Consider the following 24,263-nt stretch of genomic DNA (forward strand, 5'->3'; position numbering starts at 1 on the left):
AAAAGTAAAGTTCCTCTTTCTTCTATAGGGCAGATAAAGTTAAGGTCATCTGTTTTTTTGGCCAACGGTTAATGAGCAGGGTGTCATGTGGCCAGCTCAACAACCATGACCTTTCCCCAACTAAAGTCAGGTACCCATTAGAGTTGGATGGACCCAGGGTCACCCTAAAAATCCAGAAAATTCAAAATCCCAGTCTTCACTGAAGCCAAGCACTTAACCACAGCGCACCTGAAATCATCTTCATATACTACAATCAGATTAAGTTTTGGTTTTATAAGCATTCAATTGTGAAAGGTTTTAAGGGTATGCATTCCCCTTTAATTTTATATCAAATATAACATTCTAATAAACAAAAACATTAGAGCTATTGAAGTTTAATCAAAACAAAGGGTAAAATGAATAATTCCTTCCAAAGTGAAAAATAAATACTTAGAGAAAAAGTTAATGGTTGTAGCTTAGTGTCCAAACTTATTATTTGTACTTTCAATGAGTTAAATTCAGAAAAGGACATGTTTAGTACATATGAAATGGACCTATTGTAAATTTTTATTTCATCTCTTATTTTTGTACAGCAACTCCTAATTCAGCTTTCACTGGACGTTCTTTTGCTTTGCCACCCTCTGCACCTGCTACAGTGTCATCTAAAGGGGATTCTATAGTAAGTCATTTTGGTCATGATCAACCCATACTAGCTTTTATTATTCTCTGGTAGTACTGGTGTCTTTGACTTCAATCCAAACCAATTCATATTTGTCATCACAGTGTCTAATTAAGAGAAAATATGCAGACTTCCAAACAGTGTTTCATCTACTTTGTTACAAATTTTCCTGTTATTTTTTTAAATTGCTTTTCTATAGTTATATGGTGCATCTTTCATTTGTATAGCATGCTCAATGTGCTTGGTCCAATCTCTTTTGTGGTCATGTGAGGGGAGGGAATGTATGGGATAGAGGTTTCTGTTCTGCCTTTAGGTTGTCAGCGAACACAGCTCACAACTCAGATCCAGTTGATATGTAACAAATACATTTGTGTTTGAATTCTCATGTGATGATGGACCTCTGCAGTGATATAGATGTGTCCTACCTGGATACTAGCTTGAAACAAAACTGTGTGATTGTAGTAACCTAATAAAACACTACAAGAAGACATGTCTTGATCCCAGGCTTTATTGAACAAGAATGACAAAACAGTTCACAATAACACAGTATACATACATAAGTTGACCTGGACACCAAGACATTTTGACACACTAGAACAAATCAGTTCACAACACACAAGAAACATAAATACATAACAGTGATGATGGACCTCTGTAGTGATATAGATGTGTCCTAACTGAATACGGTTCCATGACAATTCATTCACTGACATTTTGTTCACCGACAAATCATTCACAACTTTTTTCATTTTCCTGACATTTTGTTCACCCTACAGAATAATTTTAAAATAATTTTTTCTTGTGTTCCCGCTTCTGTTGATACTTTGGGTCAACTTCTCATTTGCAAGCTCATTAGCATCAATCAAAGCAGCCTCAGTATGTCTTTCACCAATCACACAATTTTTCAAATGATGTCAGCCCTGCTGCTATTATCTTACTTTGAAGTTCACTGCAAGTAAAATTGACTTGAAACAGTAAAGAGTGCCAATAAGATAGTGCAACCAAAAACCTTTAGTTTCTCATTTGGCATGCATTCTAGGCACTGTGGCTGAGCGGTAAAGCGCTTGACTTCCCAACCGAGGTCCCAGGTTTGAATCCTGGTGAAGACTGGGATTTTTAACTGGGATATTTCTGTCCCTCTGAGTCCACCCAGCTCTAATGGGTACCCGACATTAGTTGGGGAAAAGTAAAGGTATGACACCCTCATAACCCTGGGCCAAAGAAACAGATGACCTTTACATCATCTGCCCTATAGATCGCAAGGTCTGAAAGGGGAACTTTACTTTTCTTTTCTCATTTTGCTTACTAAGGATTGAGACTCATTTTTTTCCTTGAATATCTGTGCTTCCTGCTAGTTCTTCTAAAGCTTCACACACTTCTGTAGCTTGGAGTCTTACAACATTTAACTTTCCATTCTAAATTCCCATCTAATAATGGTTTAAGAGACGCCTTTCACATTCTTTTTAAAAACAGTCCATCTTTTTGTAGGTGAATCAAAAAAATATGTATATTTGCTGCAGGGTTCCTAAAAATTTCATGGCAATTTGAATACATTTTAGAAATATCTCCAAGAACAAGATTAAAATTATAACGCTCATGAAATATATTTATGGTGTTAATTAATTAAAGTTACCATAAATCTTATGGATCCATATAAGTCTTACATTTTTAACAGCCCTTGATAAGAGCCATGACTAAAAAAAAGTAAATTGTGGGACCCTATCAGGAGCAATCAGTAAAATCAACCTAAGACCAGCCCTGCACAGGAACTAGTGTTGCTTTAAATTGAATGCTTTAAATAAATAGACTTATATTTTTTACTACCATTGAGCACATATATAGGCTTTAGCATAAACTTACCATTACTATTCAATTTTAGTCAGTATTTGGCCAGCAGAAAGCTACACCACAATCCCAGCCAGTTTTTGGATCCCTACAGCCATCTTCTGCTTCTGTGACACCAGTTTCTTCAATGAAGGCCACTGGTGTTGATGTAGGTCAAGGCACTCTCAAAAATGAAGGTTAGTCATTCATTGGCCATAATATTTTGAAAAAAAAAAAGACAGATTTTGTCCTTTTGACATTTTGACATTCTAATACTTATTTTTTAAATAAAAAAAAAACAACATATGTATGTCCGTTCCAGCAGCGTCAACATCCAGTTTGTTTGGCGCTCATCAAGCTCCATCTGCCTTCACTTTGAAAACACAGCAGCCTGGTGGTTCAATCAGTCAAGGACAGAGCAAATCACCTCTTCAGACTACAAGTTAGTGATTGATTGTCTTTTTTAATTGAATATATAATTTTTGTGACTGTTTATTGTAGTTTAGTGTATTTTTTCTTCTTCAAAGTGAAGTTGTCATTGTAAAATATATTTAATATTTTTCACTACTAAAGGCTATTTAATAGTCCTTTAAAACTATGGCCCATCTACACTATTTCACCTATTTCTTAGCCTTTTGAGTCATTAGGGCACCAAACATGATCTATAAACCGTTGTTCTCCATTCCTCTCTGTCTATGGCTACTGTACTGTAAATTCAATTGCACCTTCCCTCTAGACCTTTACTGTTAAGGCCTGGAATCATCCAGAGCTGGAGACATTCTTCCTCATTGTCTTGTGCAATTACCATTATAATGTCTGTAGTGCTTCTTGTACTAGTTCAGCACATCTTCTTTAAAGCACTCACTCTGACTGAAAGTTTGACACATCTTGTATAAAGTTCTTACTCTTGTTAGTAGTTCAACACATCCTGTTTCAAGTAATCATCTTGATAGTACAAAGGTTGATAAGTAAGGACAAAATACTTAAAAATTTAGAGTATATTAAAACTCCAAATTTAATATGTAGTTTCATTTCTTTAATCCATCTTTCTTCAGCTCCACCAGCTCAGCCGCTAACTAAAGTCATGACCCAGCCACAAAAACAGAATAGTACAAACTTAGCAGGTAATTGTAATGTCTTAGATAATTGTAATGTCTGAGGTAATTGTAATGTCTGAGGTAATCGTAATGTCTGAGATAATTGTAATGTCTCAGGTAATTATAATGTCTGAGATACTTGTAAAGTCTGAGGTAATTGTAATGTCTGAGATAATTGTAAAGTCTGGGGTAATTGTAATGTCTTGACTTGTAGCATTATCCCCACTCATGTTCAAAACAAATTTTCAAATCAGTTTGTCAGGATTTGCTCATGTTGTTATTAGTTTATTATGCATGTGTCTCTGTGTTTGTATTATATTATACTGTTTAGTTGTACCTGTGTAGACCAATGGATTAAAATGTTATTAGGATACTAATTGTCCATTTTCAAAACTAGTTATTGAAAAAAATGTATGAATATGATCATAGGATTACACCTGGCAGAACACCAAGTAAAGGCAGACAACACACAACATAGTAGATGATGATTTTAACAGGCCATATAAAATTTAAGATATTTATGAATATATCTACACAATGATAAACATAAATATAACAGGTCTGAGAGAATTCAATGTAAATGTCAGGAAACAAATGATAGATAGTTCAGATATTTTATGACTTAATGTCTAAACTATTTTAGCATTTTTTGTTCTGAAATGGTTACCCTAAAAAAACTGGTTATGAAAATGTGTACAGGAAATAGGATTATATGGACTAACTAATTGTGGTAAGCTAATTGTTTAGTCTTTCCAAGTTTTAAATGACTCAATTTTGATGTATTTTAACTGCAAATTTTAAAACGTCGATTTTTTGTTCTCATTAGTCTCCCAATCAACTAATGTGGAAGCAGCTCTGGACAGCTCTTTTACTCAGAATATACAGGATGAAGTAAGTTTTTTTTTTTTTTTAATTATTATATTTTGTTGTCCCAACTATTTTTTGTATGCTTACACTCTGTTGATTTTATTTTCAAACATAATTCTCTATAAATGTATATCCCCACAAGATTGCAGACTTTGAGAAGGAGCTTGATGAACTGAGAGCTCGTTCAAAGCAAAGATTTGATAGTGTTGGAACACCTAAAGAGAAGGAAACACTGATTCAAGAAACTGAAAGATTGATTCACTTTTTTAAGGAGATTAATATAACTACAAAGGTTTGTGTGTTTCTTTCAAGTGGCGAATGTTTGTTAATGTCACTTTTATACTTACATGCATTAGGTTTTTATATCTCTATTTAGATGTTAACATGAGAAAAACCACTCTATGTCCCACTGTTAAGATGTATTTAATATCTACTATGTTTAGGATTTAATGCATTTCATTTTGTTACCTCTCTGAAATCTATATTCACTGTTCTTGGCTAGCTCCTTTATGGTTTTGAACAAAAGATTAGTACATTTTTTAATATTAAGAAACATATTTATGATTTTCATTAATTGATAAATGCTTACTTAATTCTAGCAATTTAAGCTGGTTATCTTAAAATAGAAAGTTATTTGCTAGCCATGGCTGTGTAATCATTTAACCACTTCTAGCTGGTTCACCACTGAATTATGCCATTTCATTTTCTTCCAGCATCAAGCAAATAGCCAGAGTTGTATTAATGTTACTCAATTTACTAATTTAATTGTCAGTTTTCTTTGCATTTTTTCCACTATTTTTCTGGTATAAAATACAGGAACAACTGAGAGAAGCCCAGGAACAGAAGAATTGCTGCTACAACTTATTTGCTACCATTGAGAACTGTAAAATGCAACATGAGCTCTCAAATGATCCTCACCACAATAAGTTACTACAGGTAACACAAGACAGCTGACCATCTAATAAGTTGCTGGTGGACTTCTTTAAGTTGGAAACTAAGTGATGTCCTGAGGCTTATTACTAAAAATAGGACACACACCTTTAAACTATTACTTACAGAATAAATCCTACACATCCACCCACCCACCCCTCTTTAAACACTGTGCCCACCTTTATGAAACGGTGAATCATATCCTCTAGGCAGACCCTTTTACCAACATAACCAACTCTCTGTATAGCAGTGCTGAAAAAAAAAAAAACTGCATTATATTTACTTTGCACAGTCTTCAAAATAACCAGCAAAACACTGGCTAGAAAAAGAAGAATATAAATATGTATTATAAACTAGGAATAATTAGGAAAGGTTTTTTTACTACTGACATTGATTTCAATTTATCAATGCAATGTCTTTTAGTTACCATATAATAATTACAGCTAAAGTTATTGAATATAAACAAAAATGTGTGGCTAAACCTTGAGTGGGCTTGAGTTCAAATCCATACTCAATTTGTATTTACTGAAGGCAGCAGGGAAACCTCCAGGATACTCCCTACTGGCCGCTGGTCCACAAAACAAGAGATTGGACCACAACGCACTGACAATGTTATAAGCATGAAAGCAATTCCAAATAAAATAAAAGTCTACATTACATAAGACAAAATATAACAAGTACTTTTTTGTTTATTCACATGATGCTTTTGATGCATCAGAAAATTACATGCCCCATCATGGGTGTAGCCAGGATTTTTTTCAGGGGTGGTTTTGGGGGGAACCCCACCCCCCCAGCCACAAAAAAATGTGTGTGTGTACACACTTTATTACATTCTGACCCTTTATTCTTTCGGAAGACGTTTATTGTACCCTAGAATAGGTTCTTTCTGGAGTTAGTGGAAAAATTGTAGACTCCCTGCCATTGCCTTCAAGGGTATCTGGGGGAGCTCTGTGATTTCTCCCAGCGCGTGGCGGAGCCCCACTGCTAAGCATTATATCCGGTATTGAAAGCCAACAAAATGCATATTCTGAGGTATCTACAGTGCATTATCCTGCTATTAAAAAGTTTTATTTCAAAAACCTTATGTGCTATTCTTACTTAGATCCTCCCGCGTCGTTCAGCTCATTGGGCGGAAAGCTGCTTCCACAAAAATCTGTCACTGGCAATGTCTGAAGCCACTTCCCACCTGCTCTGAGGACCTACATGAACGTGTGGTGCCAAGTTGTATTAGGATGTCCCTGTTTGCGCTTTCCTCATATTGGCCTACATGTTATTATTATGCGTAATTCATTTTGTCAGAGAATATGTCCCGCAAACCTGATGCGACGCTCTGTCACAACCTTACTGAGGGGGTCGACTCGCAGTTCGGCAAAGGATTTCCTTGATTGAGACCCGATCTCTATAACTGACTCCTAAAATCCGTCTTAACCAATTTTGTTGAGCCACATTTAGTCTTTTTCAATTTTGGCAGATGACTATTCACTGCACTTTATTAATGGAGCCCAGCCACTGGTAGAAATTTGTAACCTCTCTTGGCTACGCTCTTGGAGTTAGGTGACTATAGTTTGTTTTAGTTTTTATATCGAAAAGGGAAGTTTCATCGTCAAAATCATTTTTTGAGGTGTTTTAAACTAAAAAATTAGTGGATTTTTATTTTTAAAATTAAAAACTCCCATAGCTACTCTCATAGAATTTGATGACGGTAGTTTGCTTTAGAATAAAATTGAAGAGAGAGGTTTTCAATCTCAAAACTCTCTGTAATGGGTTATTTAAAGTCAAAACCATCAGGAGGGGTTTTAAACTTTAAAAAAAAGCCCTCTGAAGAAGGGGGGGTTTAAACTCAAAACCCCCCTTGGCTTTGCTACGCTCATAGAATTTTGAGTATGTAATTTGCTTTTTTTTTGATATTGAAGAGGTATTTTTTAGCATCAAACCCTGCTGATGGGAGGTTTAAACTCTTAACCCCTTTGGCTACTCTCATAGATTTATGAGTGTGCAATTTGATTTTTTTCATATTAAAGAGGTATTTTTTAGGCTCTAAACCCTGCTGGAGTGGGTTTTAAACACAAAACCCCTCTTGGCTACGCTCATAGATTTTTGAATGAGTAATTTGCTTTTTTTTATATTGAAGAGGTATTTTTTAGCATCAAACCCCGCTGAAAAGGGGGGGGGGGGTAAACTCTAACCCCTTTGGCTATGCTCATAGATTTTTGAGTGTGCAATTTGCTTATTAGCGGCCCCCAAAAGGGGAAAAGACGCTATTAGTTTTGTGTGGAATGTCTGTCTGTCCGTCCATCCCGTTTAGATCTCATAAACTAGAAAAGATGAAAAGTGAAAATCTGATACCATAATATTTTAGACCATTCAAAGTTCTGATGCAACGGCTACTTTTTAATTTATTTTATCATTTTTCTGAAAGCAAAAAAATCTAATTTTTTATATCACTTATGCAAGCAGTTTTTTCATAAAAATACACCACTTCTACATTTATGCACAAAATAAAGTTTTCTTTTTTTTAAAGAGAAAAAATCTATTTAGTATGCATATAAGTCGGACATAATTTAAAACAACAATTAATAAGTTGTTTTTCATATTATCGCGTGAACTGCAGTACTGCATGTGGAAATTTTTAATTTTTTTTTACAGAAATTTTTTTTCTAGAGGATTTGAATAAGAGATTGACCCTTTACAAAACAATTAGATCAATTGGATATTCATAAGAAGGCATCAGTTAGGCCAGGTTCACATTTAACTTCACACATTCACTTTCACCTATCCTTTGGTCTGCTGTACCGCTGGGGCACCACACAAGATCTGTCAACCTTCTTTCTCCATTCTTCTCTGTCATTTTTCTTTGATAGAATTTCATTCTGATGTTCTTTCTCAAAATATTGAAACCTGGCTTTTTACCTGCCTGGGTGGACCACTTCGGGGACCAATTTTGAGTATGTGTTTCCACACAAGATCTGTCAACCTTCTTTCTCCATTCTTCTCTGTCATTTTTCTTTGATAGAATTTCATTCTGATGTTCTTTCTGAAAATATTGAAACCTGGCTTTTTACCTACCTGGGTGGACCACTTCGGGGGCCGATTTTGAGTTTGTGTTTCCACACAAACTGTCTTTGTAACATTGTTTTATATTGAAGAGGTATTTTTTTGCTTCTAACCCCGCTGAAGAGGGGTTTTTAATTCAAAACCCCTTTTGGCTAAGCACATAGATTTTTTAGTGTGTAATTTGCTTTTTTTGTATTGAAGAGGTATTTTTTTTTCTTCGAATCTTGAAACTCAAAACCCCTTTGGCTACGCTCATATAATTTTGAGTGTGTAATTTGCTTTTTTTTTTATATTGAAGACGTGGTTTTTAGCTCTAAACCCCGCTGGAGGGGGTTTTAAACACAAAACCCTCTTGGCTATGCTCATAGAATCTGGTGACTGATGTATGGATAGTTTTATCGTAAATTTCGCAGGGGGTTTTGAAATCGAAATCTTCCTTAGCTATGCTCTTGGAATTTGGGAATTGTTTGCATTTTTTTTTGGTTTGGTTATAAACACAAAATCCTCTAGGCTATGTTCATAGAATCTGGTGACTGATGTATGGATAGTTTTATCGTAAATTTTGGAGGGGCTTTGAAATCGAAATCTTCCTTAGCTATGCTCTTGGAATTTGGGAATTGTCGTTTGCATTTTTTTTTTTTTTTGGTTTGGTTTTATAGAAGTGGGGGATTGGACTGCTAAACCCCCCTGGAAGGGGGTTTTAAACTCAAAACCCCCATTAGCTGCGCTGGGGCAAGTGATGGTTTAGTGTTAAAATCTCACTTAAAATAAACAAAATCAAAGCAAAAAATCAGTCACTAAATTCCGATCTCCCCCCCCCCCCACCCCCCTTGTGGGAAATGAATCCCCCCCCCTCCCCCGGCTACGCCCATGTGTCCCATTATATCTTTTGTTTTCTTTTCAAGTCAAATTGTAGTTTAGAACTTAAGGAATATTATCATTAAGTTTCTGTTGTTTCACTGTTGTTCATTTCTTTCAACCATTTTTGTAATAGAACTTGCCATGTTATTATTTAGACTTAATTTGAAAGAATGGCTATGAAACTTGTAACATATTCTTCTTGTCCAACCTACAGAGTAAGAAGTTAGACCCAGCTGGTATGCAAAAGTTGAAGACGTTGCAGCAGATGTCACAAGCTATAGAGTTCAGCTTGGAGGAAGTGGATCATGTGCTGGATGCCAAGTGGCAGGAACATTTGAACAACAAGAAAAAAGAAGAAAGGTTTTATAAGTTGTTTTTTTTTATTGGTTGTTGTGTATCATTGGTATATATATTCTGTTTTACCTAGGTACACTATAGACTCAGGCATTATATGAACAAAGTGATAGTTAACACTTTGTTAAAATGATATATTGAGGAATCCTAAACACCTAGCCCAATAACTCATGTATCAAAATCCTGGGTTATAAAATTAAAATACAAAAGTTATTTATAATACAAGACAATAAAACAATATGTTTACTTTCAAAAATGATACTTTCAATACATTAAAACAGAGAAAATGGCCTCATAAGCTCTCCGTTTCTTTGTGTGGCCTTATACAATGCAGTACTTTCACAAGATATATATATATAGTTATATATAAAATGGACTTAAAAATTAGAAAAATATGCTTGCTAACTGTGTATAATGTCTTTTAATCCATGTCTTTTAATTCACATTTATACTGTATTGTAAATTTACATTTCATTTTTGTACACTTTCCATTGAGGAATAACAAGATTTAGCAATTTCTAGAACGAATTTTGCAAATATATAGATTAAAAATTTTGTTATTCTCTTTTTACATTACATTTCACCACTAGCCTACTAGTTGCTAAGTCAGCGGATACGAATGTTTTGTTTTCCTATCTTCAAATATTTCTTAGTTAAGACTCCTATTTCTGATAAGTTTGATTACTGAGATAATTGGGTCAATAATATGTTTAATAATCAGCCTAACTTTGCACAAACTTTCCCGTTTAAAGCTTATGGTTGGGATATTGCTCTTTAAATGATTAAAAACCTTTTTTCTCAAAGCACGGGCTTTTGATCAGTTGCTACATTTGCCTTTTGGTTTCAAGCCAATCGACACTTTTTACACAGTTCTTTATAGCATTGAATAAATACTGGCCTGACTTTGTGTCTTTGACTGAATGTTTCCAAATATTGCCAATAAGAATAATCTTTATTTACTTTAAACTTTTTAGAATGACATGTAGAGACAATGTTTCTTTTTAGCCTCTTCATCATAAGTGATAAGAAACAGAAATTTCAATAATTTATTATATAAATAATATATAATTATTTTAAATATATTTGCATTTTTTTGTGTATGTATAATCGGTAAGCATACCTAATTTCTGTAAGTGTCAGTGGGCTGCATAAAACACTCAGGTGGGCACATGGGGCCCGCGAGCGTAATTTGCCCACCCCTGGTTTAGATAAATATCTTAAACATATATATATATAATTCTCTTCTTCCCTCAACAGTTTAAACGAGTAGTAAGGGGTAAAGGAAAGATCACTCTCTGGATAGTCCATGAGAAAACAGGGGGGGGGGGGGGGGAGAACACGTAGGCACAAAATAGCAGGGCAGGACCGTTGCAATATCACTTTTCTACTTTATTTCTACCTCACAGTAAAAAAAAGGGGGGGGGGGAGTAATCTACTCTGTAGTAACTATCGAAGCGACAGAGCACACTTAATTTAAGAGTGGAAAAAAAAGACAATTTTCGTCTGTATATTTCAGGAGATTGGTATGAGTTTTCAAAAGATTTTAATAATTTCCGGATATTTCCAGGACTTTTCGTATATTTTGCAATTTCAGGAGATTTCCAGGACCTCCTGTTAAATCGACAGGAGGCCGCGGGAAATCTGTTATAAGTTATAAAATGTTTAATTTAATAATTTATACACCTAAAATTAGCACAGGTCCTATAAAGTGCTGGGCCCACTGTGGTTGCATAGGTGCAGTGGCCTAAGGTTGGCCCTGCTAAATAGCGGCGTATGCTACGCCACTGGTCGACTAGTTATTTTTATTTGATCTTTTCTGTACAGATTACTTACTCCAACTGGAGATTCCATCTACAAGGCCATCAAAAACAATAACACACTGATCATGTGCAACTGGGATAAACTCAAGAAACTGGAAGAACAGTTCATGAATCTCAAGATGTACAGCAAGGCCTCCAACAGGGACATTCAGTCACTCAAACAGACTGTGTTGAACGGGTAAGCTACTGTGGTATTGGTTGAGAAAAAACATTAGCGTCACTTATTTAGTCGTGCTTTCTCAGCTTTCGTTTACATTGCGTGGCTTGTTTTTTGTTTTTTTTAAATGCATTGATAGAGTTACTGTGCTGATCAGAGGGCATATGACATTGATCTGTGAACAAAGGCTAGGTATATGCCATACAAACCTTGACTCAACACAATTTATTTTTTAAATATTTGATTAGGGCTCTTTTTTTCCAGTGTCCCTTCATTAATCATGTATTTTTTCCACTTCTTCCACTGGTTTAGGGGCTAGTCAAAAAAAAAAGGATCTTTTGGTGCTATTAAACATTTGGAAAAAATCTTTCCATCAATTTGGGACAATCGAATGCAGGTTATTTCATATGCGAAAAGGGTTTAATTGTTCTAAGTACATGGTTGTAAAAATAGGCTAAAATATATTTCTGTTAAAATCTCCCTAGCACTGGAGAATTAATGAGTGAATCAGTCAGATATATATATATATACATAAAAACAACACAACTTTTGAACAGAAAACCTTTGTGTGCCTAAAACACTTGCAAAAATAAGACTGGAGAACGTTTTTTATTGTTTTAAAAATATCTAAAGGTTGTACATCTGGTATGTTGTTAAGGTGGGGCTTACATTAAAAAAAAATAATTAATTACCATGTAAGATATACTTTAAAATAATATGCTTGCACATTTAAACATACAATTTGATTATGTGTATTTTTTTTTTAGTGACAATCAATCTTCAAGTCAGCCTTCTCCCAACTTGACTTCTGCTGTGGCCAATGGAATGACACCTGAAAAAATAGCAAGACTTAGAGACTTTCTTTCCCAAAGAAAAGTTCCTAGGGTGAAATCAACAACTCCAAGTAAGTCTAAAGGTTTGATTCACATGTGGAGATACAATGTTCTTTGCAATAATTTAGAAACATTTAAAATGCATTGTACATTGTTTAACCAGAGTTTTTTTTAAATGAACTCAATAATTTCTGTCTGATTGTTCCATCATAATAATAGCATCATCAAAAAATGCAATGAGAACATAAAAAAGGCAAACTACTTATTACCATTTTTAACAGTTAGTGTTAGGTAGTGAAGCAACTTCCAAATCAACATACTGTTTTTTTTATTGATTCAGTTATAAAGTTACAGTATCAAGAAGTGTTAACATTTGAATTCTTTTTATAAATGCTATATAAGGAAGTACACTTACCATCATAACTAGTGTGTTTCTATGAGACGCCATTGCAAGTTTTAATGAGGTCCTTTGTGTCCACAGCTAATATCTCACTGTCAAGGATTATCTCTCAAAGTCCAGGCCATAGTCCAAGTGAGTCAGCTAGCCCACAACAGCAGCAGTCTGCTCAGAGAAAACATGCATTGAAAGAACAGCAGCAGACCCCAACTGGCCCTCCCACATCTACTCCTGTAGCCCCTGCAGATTTGTTCAGAGCCAATGGAGGTGAGACCTAGCTACACAAGTGATGGGGGGGGGGGGGGACTGGAAAATAAACCAATGGTATTCTCAAGGAAGTTAGTGGGAATGTGGCATCACAGCTTAGGTGTCAAACAATTCATGCTCTACCTGGCAACTTACTTTTGTTCTAATTCCCACATTCTTTTGTAATCAACTAGTTAAATAAAGATATAAGTATATAATATGTTTCTCTTGTTTATAGTATTTTAGGAAAGTCTTATCTTATAAAATACAGACGTTGCTTCAAAAAGAAAATGATAACATCCTATGTGTGTCCCTAGGTCAAGCTAGTCATGCATGTTAATCAATCACTTAAATTCTAAGTCATTGGTTTTCCTGGCTGATTCAAGCGATGCATTCCATGCTCTAATAGCAAAAGGAAAGAAGGCGCATTTGTACAAATTTGTCCTAGCATATGGAACAGGGAATGTGCCTTTATCTTTGTGTCTTTCTGAGTATTTTATTAGGTTTTGTATTTGAAGATTATGGTTCAGTGTTTTATGTTTAATTGCCTCTCTATGTTTGAGTCTACTCTTCTGAAAGCTTTCTAAATTGAGTGATTTTACTAAAGGTGCTACTCTAGTCAACTGTGAATCTCACTGCTCTATTTTGTCTCTTTTCTAGTTTCTTAATGTTTTCTTGAGTTGAGGGGTCCAAGGTTAAATAACATTTTAGTTTTATGTTCTTATTTGATTTGTAGAAATTTAACAAAAATGAACCAGAATGCTTTGTTTGATTTTTTAATACTTTCATCAATATGTGGATTCCATGATAGTTTTTCATTTTCATAGGTCTATCATTTACCAACTACTTTAATTAATGATCTGTTGGCCATCTACTTCACTTTATTGGTGAACTTTATTTTTTTTAATTTATTTTAATATTTTCTTTTCTTTTTTTATTTTAAATTTAGCATTCAAGTGTTTACATTTCAAATTGTATGATTTTCTCCTGTCAAACAGCTTCAGAAAAAATGAGAATGAGTGTCCCACCAGTCTCACCAGCAGTGAAAGTTGAAAATTTATCCCCAGCTTCAAATACAACACATGCACCATCGTCAAAGATTCCACCGACATCTTTCTCTGGTGTTGCCTACTTTAAGCCATCACCACAAACTGTAGTTGTGACCAAGCCTCTACTAACAACACCTCAGTCTGCTAAATCACCATTGGGCTTGTCTGAAGCTGCTAGGGTAAGATGATAAGAGAAGTTAGGAACATTTTTAAAAAGTTATGTATCCTTTTCCCCAACTGATAGGTGAACTCGGGTGCCCTAAAAATCCAAGCCTTTACTGGGATTTGATCACGAGTCCCCTTGATTTGGAAACTAAACGCTTTACCACTTAACTATCATGCCCCAAAGCAAGAGATGAGGATTTGTTAATGAATCTTTTCTTTCTTTTTTTATGATGGCAAATTGAAATGAACATGTTTATATTTATTCAGGTACATAATCAACTTTGAAATATTATTATTCAAATGATTAATTTGTTTTTACTCTTATATTGTTAACCTATTTTTTCCTATGTCTAGTTTTCATGATTTTGACTCTTTCATGCCATTGTAAATTGTATGTTCTCCTGTAAGATTTGAGTTTGATAACCTTTCAATTCACTTATTTGACATGCTGACTAAAGTGTTGCCCAGCTGTAGTTCCTTGTTAGAATACTTGTGATGTTCCAGAATCCATCATAATTGTATTTGACATAATTGAAGGAACATAAAATATGCTCTGCCTGGTGCTGGTACATATCAGGTCTGTTTAAATTGACTGCTAAAAAAAATGTACGGAACTCTCTTTACATAAATTTACATGTCTGGAGGCATGGTGGCTGAGAGGTAAAGCGCTTGGCTTCTGAACCAGGGGTCTTCGGTTTAAATCCTGGTGAAGATTGGTATTTTTAATTTTGGGATCTTTGGCCCCTCTGTGTCCACCCAGTTCTAATGGGTACCTGGCATAGGTTGGGGAAAAGTAAAGATGGTTGGTCATTGTGCTCGTTAACCATGGGCCACTGAAACAGATAACCTTTATATCATCTGCCCTATAGATCGCAAGGTCTGAAAGGGGAACTTTTGTTTTACTTTACATATCTGAAAAGTCTTGAAGAGAAATATAACTATTTGGCATGACCTGATTGCTTGATTATTGTTTGTTCTCATTCTAGAGTATCACTTTTTCCAATCCTCCTGGTGGACTCAAAGAGGAGATTCCACAGTCTGCTTACTATGAGGATGTAACCACTGAAGATGACAATGATGAAGAGGAGGAGGACTATGAGGATGAGGACAATGGCTACGAGGATGAGGATGAAGAAGAAGAGGATACTGGTTATGATGAGGTAGAGAAAGGTAAAGAGGCTCTTACAAGTATCTATATGGGCTTATAAATATTTACCTATACATTCTTACCCCACCCATTTTTTCTTGCACTGATTATAAATTAATGAAGAACACAGTAATTAACTAATGCACATTTAAATCAATACATTTAGATCTGCTCAATTTGTGTTGATTCTTGTTTTTGTTTTGTTTTTGTTGTAAAGGTATTGGTTCTTTGGTTTAGTAAATTCTGATGTTGTTTTTTTTAACTCTTTCTCTCCTAATCAACGATACCATATATTAAGTTGTGTGAAAATATGAATAACAATAATAAAAATACATTTATTTCAATTTGGATCATAAAATATTACCTAGATCTAGTCTAATCTAGTTCTCATGGGTCTTGTCCACTGTCTGTAAGTTTTCATTTTTAAATCTCATAATCTAAAATTAAATTAAATTTTGGTTTTATAAACATTATTTTGTTTTATCTAAAAGGGCGTGCATTCCCATTTAGTTCTATACCAAATAAAACCATTTTCTGTTTGAAAACAAAACAGTTATTTCAGTTTAATCATTACAGGGGAATGAAATACAAATGAGTAAAATAAACAATTCCATCTGAACGTGGGAAATAATTACGGAGAAAAAGAGTTAATTATAAAGCTAAAGATGCCTGTATTTTTTAAAATTCTTTATTTTGTTATATAGAATGTCTATGTTGCTGAACTCATTGAGTGCGGTGTTGTTGTTGTTTTTTTTAAATGCTACTTTTTGGGAAAAAAAAAGAAAATGTTCCAAACATGCCTAAAACAAAAATGTGTTATTCAAGTACCAATGAAGCTATAGTAACATTTGGTATCAAAGTAAAGGTAAATGAATGGAGAATGTGAAAATGAAAACATCTTTCTATTTAAATATAAGATACAAATTATAATCTAAATAATATGACCCTCAAAAAAAAAAATGGATGCCAGCTTTAGAACTTCTGAGACCTAAATATAGATTTTGATCTTTGCATTACTGTTGAAACATCATATTAGACTATTGACATCTTTTTCAAAAAGAAATGTGATAAAACAGTCAATAAAAGATGATGAATCACTGATTATATTATTATTTTTACATGGCTTTTTAGTCAGAAAAAGGCAAAAAATATTGCACTATTTCTACCAATAACAATAGATACCAGTACTAAATCTATCAATCAAATGTACTCAAATATTATGTACATTTGAATCAATGGGATATAGATCTAGATTTATCTTCTTTTTATTTGCCTAGAACATCTTTCATTCTAATACCAGACCAGTGCAAGACATAGGCTAGCGAGAGATCAAAGCATAAATCTCTAACTAGCTGAAGGACAATAAAAATTCTAATTCATTATACCTAAGATCTAGACCTAGATCATTATTACTATTCCTTTGTAATAAATTATGGATCTAGAATAGTTTTATATTTTACTTTTATTTAGTAGTAAACCTTTTGGAGTACTTACAAGACAGAGTGCAACTTGAACCTGTATAAGTAGGCCTATAGTCATGGTGATGATTTTTACTGATTAACAATACTAAATAACAATTGCTACAAAATATACCAATAAAAAGCCCAGCATGGTGGATGAATATTGGATTTAGATCTACCCTTTCTGTTGTTTCATTTATCTTATGCTTATATCTATAGGGATCTACCCAGGTGTAAAGATAAAAGCATAGATCTAGTCAACCTTTATCTACATTCCAGACCTAGCCTAAGCACAATACTAGATCTAAATCTAAATGCTAATAATGTCCAAGTCTGTCTCATCCTATGCTAAATGTAGTATAAAGAGAAAAATTATAAAGCTTCTTCAGTTGTAAAAATTGTGGGTGTGTCTTGGACAAGCATAGCCATGATGTTGTAGATTTTTACAGATAAACAATACTAAAAAAAAAAAGAAAATAGGCAAAAAATGCCCACAGTGGATGATTATTTGATGTAGATCTACCATTTCCTTTCTTTTTATTTATCATAAGCTTAGATCTAGAGAAATATCTAGATCTAGAGTCTAAATCTAGAGATAAAAGCTTAGATTTAGATCTAGTCAATCTCGATCTACACTCTACACCTAGCCTACTGACAATAATAGATTTAGATCTAAATAATAATAATATATATATAAATACGCTAAATTTAGACTTACCTGGATCTTATCTATATATCTAGATCAAATTCTTCATTATTACTATTTATTTGTGATAAATTTTAGAATAATTATAAAGTATCTTCAGTAGTAAACATTGTGGGTGTGTCTTGGACTAGCGTAGTCATGGCGACGTTTTTTTACATCGTAAAAAAAGTAAAAATAAATGTCTAAATAAAGCCTAGAGCTTCTAATTTCTATGTAAACAAAGGATGAAGAACTCTTTTATAAAGTAAAAATAGTTCCACTGTTGTTAGTTTAAAAAGTTAAATTTAATAATGCAACAAAACAAAGGTAGGGTATGAATGTCTATGGGATAGACGTTCTGTGCGTTTAGGGGTAGTCAGACCGTCTAAGGGATAGACGCTCCGCACTCAATGAGTTAATGTTATTTTGTTGATGTTAATTCTGTGTTGTTGTTTTTTTATGTTGATGGTGCCTCTTTTTCTGTTTGAAGTTAATGGTACCTCTTTTTCTGTTCGAAGTTGATGGTGCCTCTTTTTCATTTGGCCAAACTCCTACATCTTCTAAAACAGCTGCTGGGGGAACTTTTAAGCCTCCACAGAACACAAGTTTAAGTTCCTTAGGTCAGTTTTGGTTTTGCTTTTTTTTTTTTCTAGTATGATCACTGTAAAACTGTTGATTAGTTCAATGATTTTTTTTTTTTTTTTTGTGGTCTGATTTATTTTATATCACCAAACTTTTTTTGTGTGTATAATGTCTACTTAGACATAGGTTGACAGTTCATACCTACATGATCATTTTAAAACTTGTGAGACTGTTGTAGTAATTATTTAAAAAAATCATTTGCTGATTTTTTCTATAAGTATGTATTATGAATTGGAGACTCTCAAATTACACGCAACTGTGAATTTGTACTTTTATAGGTATTTTTATAGTGTTTATAGAACACACAATGTTAATTATGTTACCTTTTGTCCATTCCATTATCAGCTTCTCTTTCTTCCTTTAAATCCTCTTGAACAAACATTTGCACCATTCCATATTCAGGCCTAAATCTATCTGCATCTCTATCTTCCCTTATATCTTCTTTCAACATCCATTCCACATTCACACTACACTGCATTCTGTGAAAATGTTTACATCATACTAAATACAATAAAAGTAAGTTACAGATGTTCTCAGCATTTTTGGGTATTTATAATAAAAACATTTTGCCTCCCAGTGGAGGATAATTTGAGACATTTGACCTTTTGATACGGAGATAGAATTGATAGCCTTTGGCTACTAAACTAGCTAAAAAGCACATAATTGTCAATAACTTCACCAAAGACTTAAGAAACTGTTTTAATATATTTCTTTACCTTGTATTGATTTGTAAAAATGTATTTGAAAATACAGATTTTTTTTTTTAATTTCTACTTTTATTCAGTGTTATCATATCAAGTAACTTTTTTTCCTAGGCAAACCCACTGGACAGCCAACAGCTTTGAATGATATATTTAGCCCAAAACCTTTGATACCCTCAAATGAATCAGGTATATAGTCGCATATGTACAGCACTATTTGTTTTGTGTTTATATGACATTTTTTTTTATTCCCTCATGTTAGGTCTCCTTTTTTTTTATATTGTTATTCTTTATTTAAGTTAGACTCTTCTATGTGGGTACAAAAAAAAGAAAACTTTGAATTATTCTAGCACATGTCAAGGTTTATTTTGTCATCTAAAAGTAATGTGGATATATTTTTAATATTCCTGGTTTAATTTATTATCTTTGAGCAGAATTTCCCGCTTTCTGAAAGGAAGTCATGGATAAATATAGTTAGAACTTTTTTTATTAATCTGAATTGAATATTTTTGAATACAAAAAAATATTGCTAGTAATTTTAAATGTGGTCCACAGAGAAGTCAAGTTTAACTAGATCAAGCAGCAATGGTTTTAGTGTGACCCTACCTAAACCCAGTGAACCCTCTTCAAAGTTTGTCTTTGGTGGTGGCTCTGCAGTCACAGTTACAACTACAAGTACCACAACACTTTTTGGCCAGAAGACTGAATCAAAGCAGGCAACAGGTAATGCACACAGTACCTTAAGAAAGCTATGTTATGTCATTAAGTTGAGTTTCAGACATTTTTGTCTTGTTAGTAGATATCTGTTCCTATCATTAGTAACTGGTCATTTATGTTTATACCTCTATATTGAATCAAATGTTTTATTCTGCACTTTTGCATTAAAGTTAAATAGTTTGAACTTTCATCCTAATATTTGTTGTGAAGAAAGTGCAGATGTCACACAACTAGCTGACTTCTCATATTTAGTTCTTACACATAGGAAAAAAGTATTGGTGGATTTAACAGAAACCTCTAGTGCAGTCTGAAAAATTACGTCTTCAACACTTTACACAATCTTCTTTTGTTTGTAAATCAAAGTACAAAAATAGGATTGATGACACACCATATAAATGAAGATTCAGCTTATGATGGCCTTATTTCAGGAAGATAAAATCAGGAAACACAAACATTTGGTTCATCTCATCTTTGTACTTACTAACAAATCTAGCACTTATCTTTCAAATTATGTTTAATTTTGTTACAGTTTTATACTTATAAATTGATCTATTTAAACAAAAGAAAAAATAAGGAAAGTCTCCCTTAAAGTTTCCGAAATTGCAAAGTGTACCTTTGCTGGCATCCTGTCCTTTTATATGGACTATACCAGTTTTATTTGTGTTAGATTATTGGTTATTTCATGACATAATTATTTTTTTTAAAGGGTTTTCATTTGGCGGCACTGCTGTGTTTGGTCAGAAGTTACCAGCATCATCTGGTGTTGCCCCTACTTCTTCCATTTTTGGTTCCGTTGCAACACCGTCTAAGAATGTCACATTTTCTGATGTGAATGTTAAAAATCAAGAACGCTCAGACAAAGGTGACGGCTCCACAGCTGGTTAGTAACTGTTTCAGTTTGTGGTCTGCACTAAACACTAGCTTGTTGTTTTACATAAACAATCTAGAAAGACTACCTGTTGAATTGTCCAATGAAAATGAATAGATCTATTTTTGTGTGTTGGGTAAATGGACAACACAAGTGGGACTAGAAGCTGTTAGTGTTTATCATGTAGGCATGTAGAAGTTAATGTACAAACCTGTCTGTTCACTTTTTGCTTCAGTATGACATTTTTAAAAATGTCATACTTGAAAAAAGTAAATTCTAACTTGATAATTAACAAAATGTATTGAGTAAATATCTTTCATTAGTAAAATCTACTAAAATTGGGTTTATTTATTTATTTGTTTATTTCTTACTAAGAGTTACTTGCCTAATACAGGAATGCCTATTAGTATGCAAGTCACTTATTAAGTTTGAAAGTGACACTTTCTAATTAGTTGTATACCTTTGGTTTTTCTTTAATATGTAAAAAAATGTGCAATACATTTTTATGTTTTCCTTACATTATTTATTGGTCTGTTGTAGAATAAAAATGTCTTTTTTTTTTTTTTACATAAAAGTCAAATCTAAAATCTCAATGTAGAGTTGATAAATATCAATGATCTTTCAATGTTCTTTCTTGCCATAGTTTTTTATAAAAAAAAAAGGATCGTTACTGACAGGATGAAGAGCCTTGTTTTAGCCATATATGGTTTTCATTAACAACTAACCTTTTGTTTATAGTGTTTAGTTTTTTTAATAGAAGATTAAAAAATGGAAAATGTAGACTTATCCTGAAAAAATCTATATAGCTATTTAAAGATTAAAAACTTTTTTTTTTTTTTTGAAGTATAGTTTCCAAATTCTGATAAGCAAAATAATGTTCAGGAATATAAAGAAATTTAATGTCAGTTTTTTTCATCTCTGGACTATTTTTGTAAAGTTTGTAAATGTTTGAACAATTTTCTATACAACTAATACTTCTTTTTTAGATAAAGCTATTTTTGTATTGTTAACTCAAATGACTGAAAGGATTGTATAAAGACATCTGATCTAGTGCACAATTTTCTTGTCTTTCAAATGTTCATCTTCACTCACTGGGTAATATTTTTCTCAGCTGATTCCAAAATAGATGTAATCAAATCAACACCTCAGTCAACAAGTCCGACAAGTAGTGTTAGTGTGTCAAGTTTAGGTAAGATTATATTTAGTTGTACCCTAGGCCAATAGGTTTAAGCAGGTCTTTTCTTATAAATTACAGATGTTTCTTCAGATGTTTTTGCCATGCATCTATGTATTAATATAATCATGCATGTAAATGTGATATTTAAATTCTACTTTGTCTTTGAGGTATCCTAAACAGAGAATATTCTAGTATTCGTTCAACTAATTTTAATTATGTTCTTTTTAGAATTGAAAAAAGTTTAATTTTTTTATTTTGCCATCCATATTGGGATTCCTTTATAGCTTTTCATTTATTTAAGTACTAAGCTTTAAATTCAATAACAACAAAGAAACTAATTTTTTAACAACCCATCTTGTTGCCACCAGGTCAAAGAAGTGAAAAAAACACGTCTGATGCAAGCCAGTTTAACTTTGGAGCTACTCCCTCAACAGGTAGAGAATGTTTTGAGTTAGCCATTACTGATTGTTATTTCTTTATCTACCCACTGTGAACAATTGTGTGAGATGATAAATGGATTGAACTCAATTTGGCACTGTTGCTATTTATCTAAGAACAAGGAAGTGTGAATAGGACATTGACCCACTGTCCTTTTTTCAATCTCATCCCCCTAACATTGGAGCTTATGATGATGCTAGGACACTTTGTCAACTCCAGTTATGTGGCAGTACAATTGCAATGAAATTGTTGAAGCAATGAAGTTTTCCAATATGTCATTCAAGTAGATTAACAAAAAACAGTCTGTTACCCTCATAGAGTAAAGTAAAACTGAGTCATTTGTTTTGCCACTACCTAACAAAGAGTGTACTATAGAAGCTGAACCCTGAACTGCATTATTGCCAACTAGTCTTTGGGAAATAAGTGAAACCAAAAGTTGAATCAGAGTGTGAGTAGCAAAGTTTAAACCTGAAATGTTCATTTGATGAACATTGTGCCAATCTATTCTATATAGATTTTATTTGGAAATTAGAAATCAAGAACATGAAACAGAAATGATTCAATGCTCGTGTTGTGAACATATTGAACCAGCATTAGTTACTGCATTAATAACGTTGTCAACAAAAAAACATGTTGTAGACACTTTAACTGTTTGTGTTTTCTTAGGTCAAAGCAGCTCAACTGTATTTGGTCAGACTTCACAAGCTGCAGCTAAACCATCAGGCGATCTTCAGAATAGTACTACTGTTACAACAGATGAGGTCAGTGGTTTTGGTTGTATTCAGTGAGATTGGAAAAAGTTGAGAAATGTTTTCTCCTAATTAATTTATCATATCCCATTTACGCTTGTACATAGTATCATTTATAGGCATTTTATTTTTATGCCAAATGTTTTTTTAGATTTTGGATTAACTAAAGTGATTTTTTTTTACATTTCAAATATTAAAGGCTTTAAAGTTTTTTTTTGTTTTTTTTTTTTCTTTCCAGTCTACTGTATCATCTTCAACCCAGCCATCTACTGTCAATACAACATCAACTTTAACATCAGTATTTGGAAGCACATCTACCACTACAGCAGCATCAGGTTTTGGTAGTCCTGCTTCTTCTGTTCCTGGAATCACAACACCATCTGCACCAACCACAGCAACATCATCCTTTGGCACTCCTGCTACTTCTGTGATTGGTGCCTCAACATCTGCACCTGCTACTACACTAGTTTCAGATGCTGCTGCTTCAAATGCATCTTCTATCTTTAGTGGGAGCAAATCATCAATTTTTGGTTTGTCATCTACCCCTACACAGCCTTTGTTTGGCACACCCACTACAACAGCATCCTCAGTATTTGGAGGCACTCCTTCTACTTCAGCAGCATCAATTTTTGGAGGATCTGCTGCTTCTGCTAAGTCTGTATTTGGGGGCAACACAGGTACCCCTGAAACCTCTTCAGCATCAGTCTTTGGAGGATCTGCTTCTACTACTTCTGTATTTGGTGGGAGCACAGGTTCCACACTGTTTGGCGGACCTAAAGTCACAGCCTCCTCTAGCGTTTTTGGTGGAGCTGCTGCAACCACTGCATCTGTTTTTGGCTCCCCTGCTGCATCCACAAGTTCATCATCTGTCTTTGGAAATCCCGTCACCACGACATCATCATCCCTGTTTGGAACAGCATCGTCTGCATTTGGTGTAGCAAGTACAGCGGCATCTTCAACTCCCTTTGGTGGAACCAGCTCGTCATCTACTAATTTGTTTGGTGCAGCCACCATAACAACATCCTCGACACCCTTTGGCACAGCAGCAACCACCACAGCCTCAGCAGTATTTGGTGGAGGTACTGGCACCTCACAGACATCAGTGTTTGGTAATAGTGGCTCAGTGTTTGGTCAAACCTCCAGTAAGCCACTCTTCGGTGGTACCTCTGCAGCACCAGTGTTTGGAAGCTCAGGTAAAGTATTTTCTTTGGAGTAACAGAGGAGGTTTTTTTCTGTCGCTTGTTTGTAATACAAAAAGCTTTGTATTGTCCAATTTTTTGTGTCCATGTTTGTAAATCTTTAGGATTTGTCTCTGTGATTTTTGCATCTGGCTGAGGGATGTTGTCGATTATTATATGCTCTTGTAA

The 24,263-nt window shown here is 33.9% G+C and overlaps 1 protein-coding gene across 3 annotated transcripts in view; it reads left to right on the forward strand.

Annotated features, from left to right (window-relative positions):
* LOC106053528 (nuclear pore complex protein Nup214-like) overlaps positions 1-24,263 on the forward strand; it is a 44,230-nt gene that overhangs the window by 14,168 nt on the left and 5,799 nt on the right. Inside the window, exons 12-32 of one of the 3 annotated variants that reach the window (XM_056040744.1) lie at positions 573-658; positions 2,538-2,679; positions 2,808-2,924; positions 3,538-3,606; positions 4,406-4,470; positions 4,589-4,738; positions 5,263-5,376; positions 9,500-9,651; positions 11,470-11,643; positions 12,390-12,526; positions 12,937-13,119; positions 14,097-14,326; positions 15,299-15,482; positions 18,123-18,224; positions 19,062-19,136; positions 19,503-19,670; positions 20,371-20,544; positions 21,644-21,721; positions 22,078-22,143; positions 22,814-22,908; positions 23,135-24,089. In XM_056040744.1, coding sequence (XP_055896719.1) covers positions 573-658; positions 2,538-2,679; positions 2,808-2,924; positions 3,538-3,606; positions 4,406-4,470; positions 4,589-4,738; positions 5,263-5,376; positions 9,500-9,651; positions 11,470-11,643; positions 12,390-12,526; positions 12,937-13,119; positions 14,097-14,326; positions 15,299-15,482; positions 18,123-18,224; positions 19,062-19,136; positions 19,503-19,670; positions 20,371-20,544; positions 21,644-21,721; positions 22,078-22,143; positions 22,814-22,908; positions 23,135-24,089 — 3,516 coding nt within the window. Of the gene's footprint in view, positions 1-572; positions 659-2,537; positions 2,680-2,804; positions 2,925-3,537; positions 3,607-4,405; positions 4,471-4,588; positions 4,739-5,262; positions 5,377-9,499; positions 9,652-11,469; positions 11,644-12,389; positions 12,527-12,936; positions 13,120-14,096; positions 14,327-15,298; positions 15,483-18,122; positions 18,225-19,061; positions 19,137-19,502; positions 19,671-20,370; positions 20,545-21,643; positions 21,722-22,077; positions 22,144-22,813; positions 22,909-23,134; positions 24,090-24,263 lie in introns of all 3 variants that reach the window. The other 2 variants (XM_056040743.1, XM_056040745.1) reach the window with 2 other exon arrangements.

This window comes from Biomphalaria glabrata, chromosome 9 (genome assembly GCF_947242115.1).
Source record: "Biomphalaria glabrata chromosome 9, xgBioGlab47.1, whole genome shotgun sequence".
NCBI classification, from domain to species: Eukaryota; Metazoa; Mollusca; class Gastropoda; family Planorbidae; genus Biomphalaria; species Biomphalaria glabrata.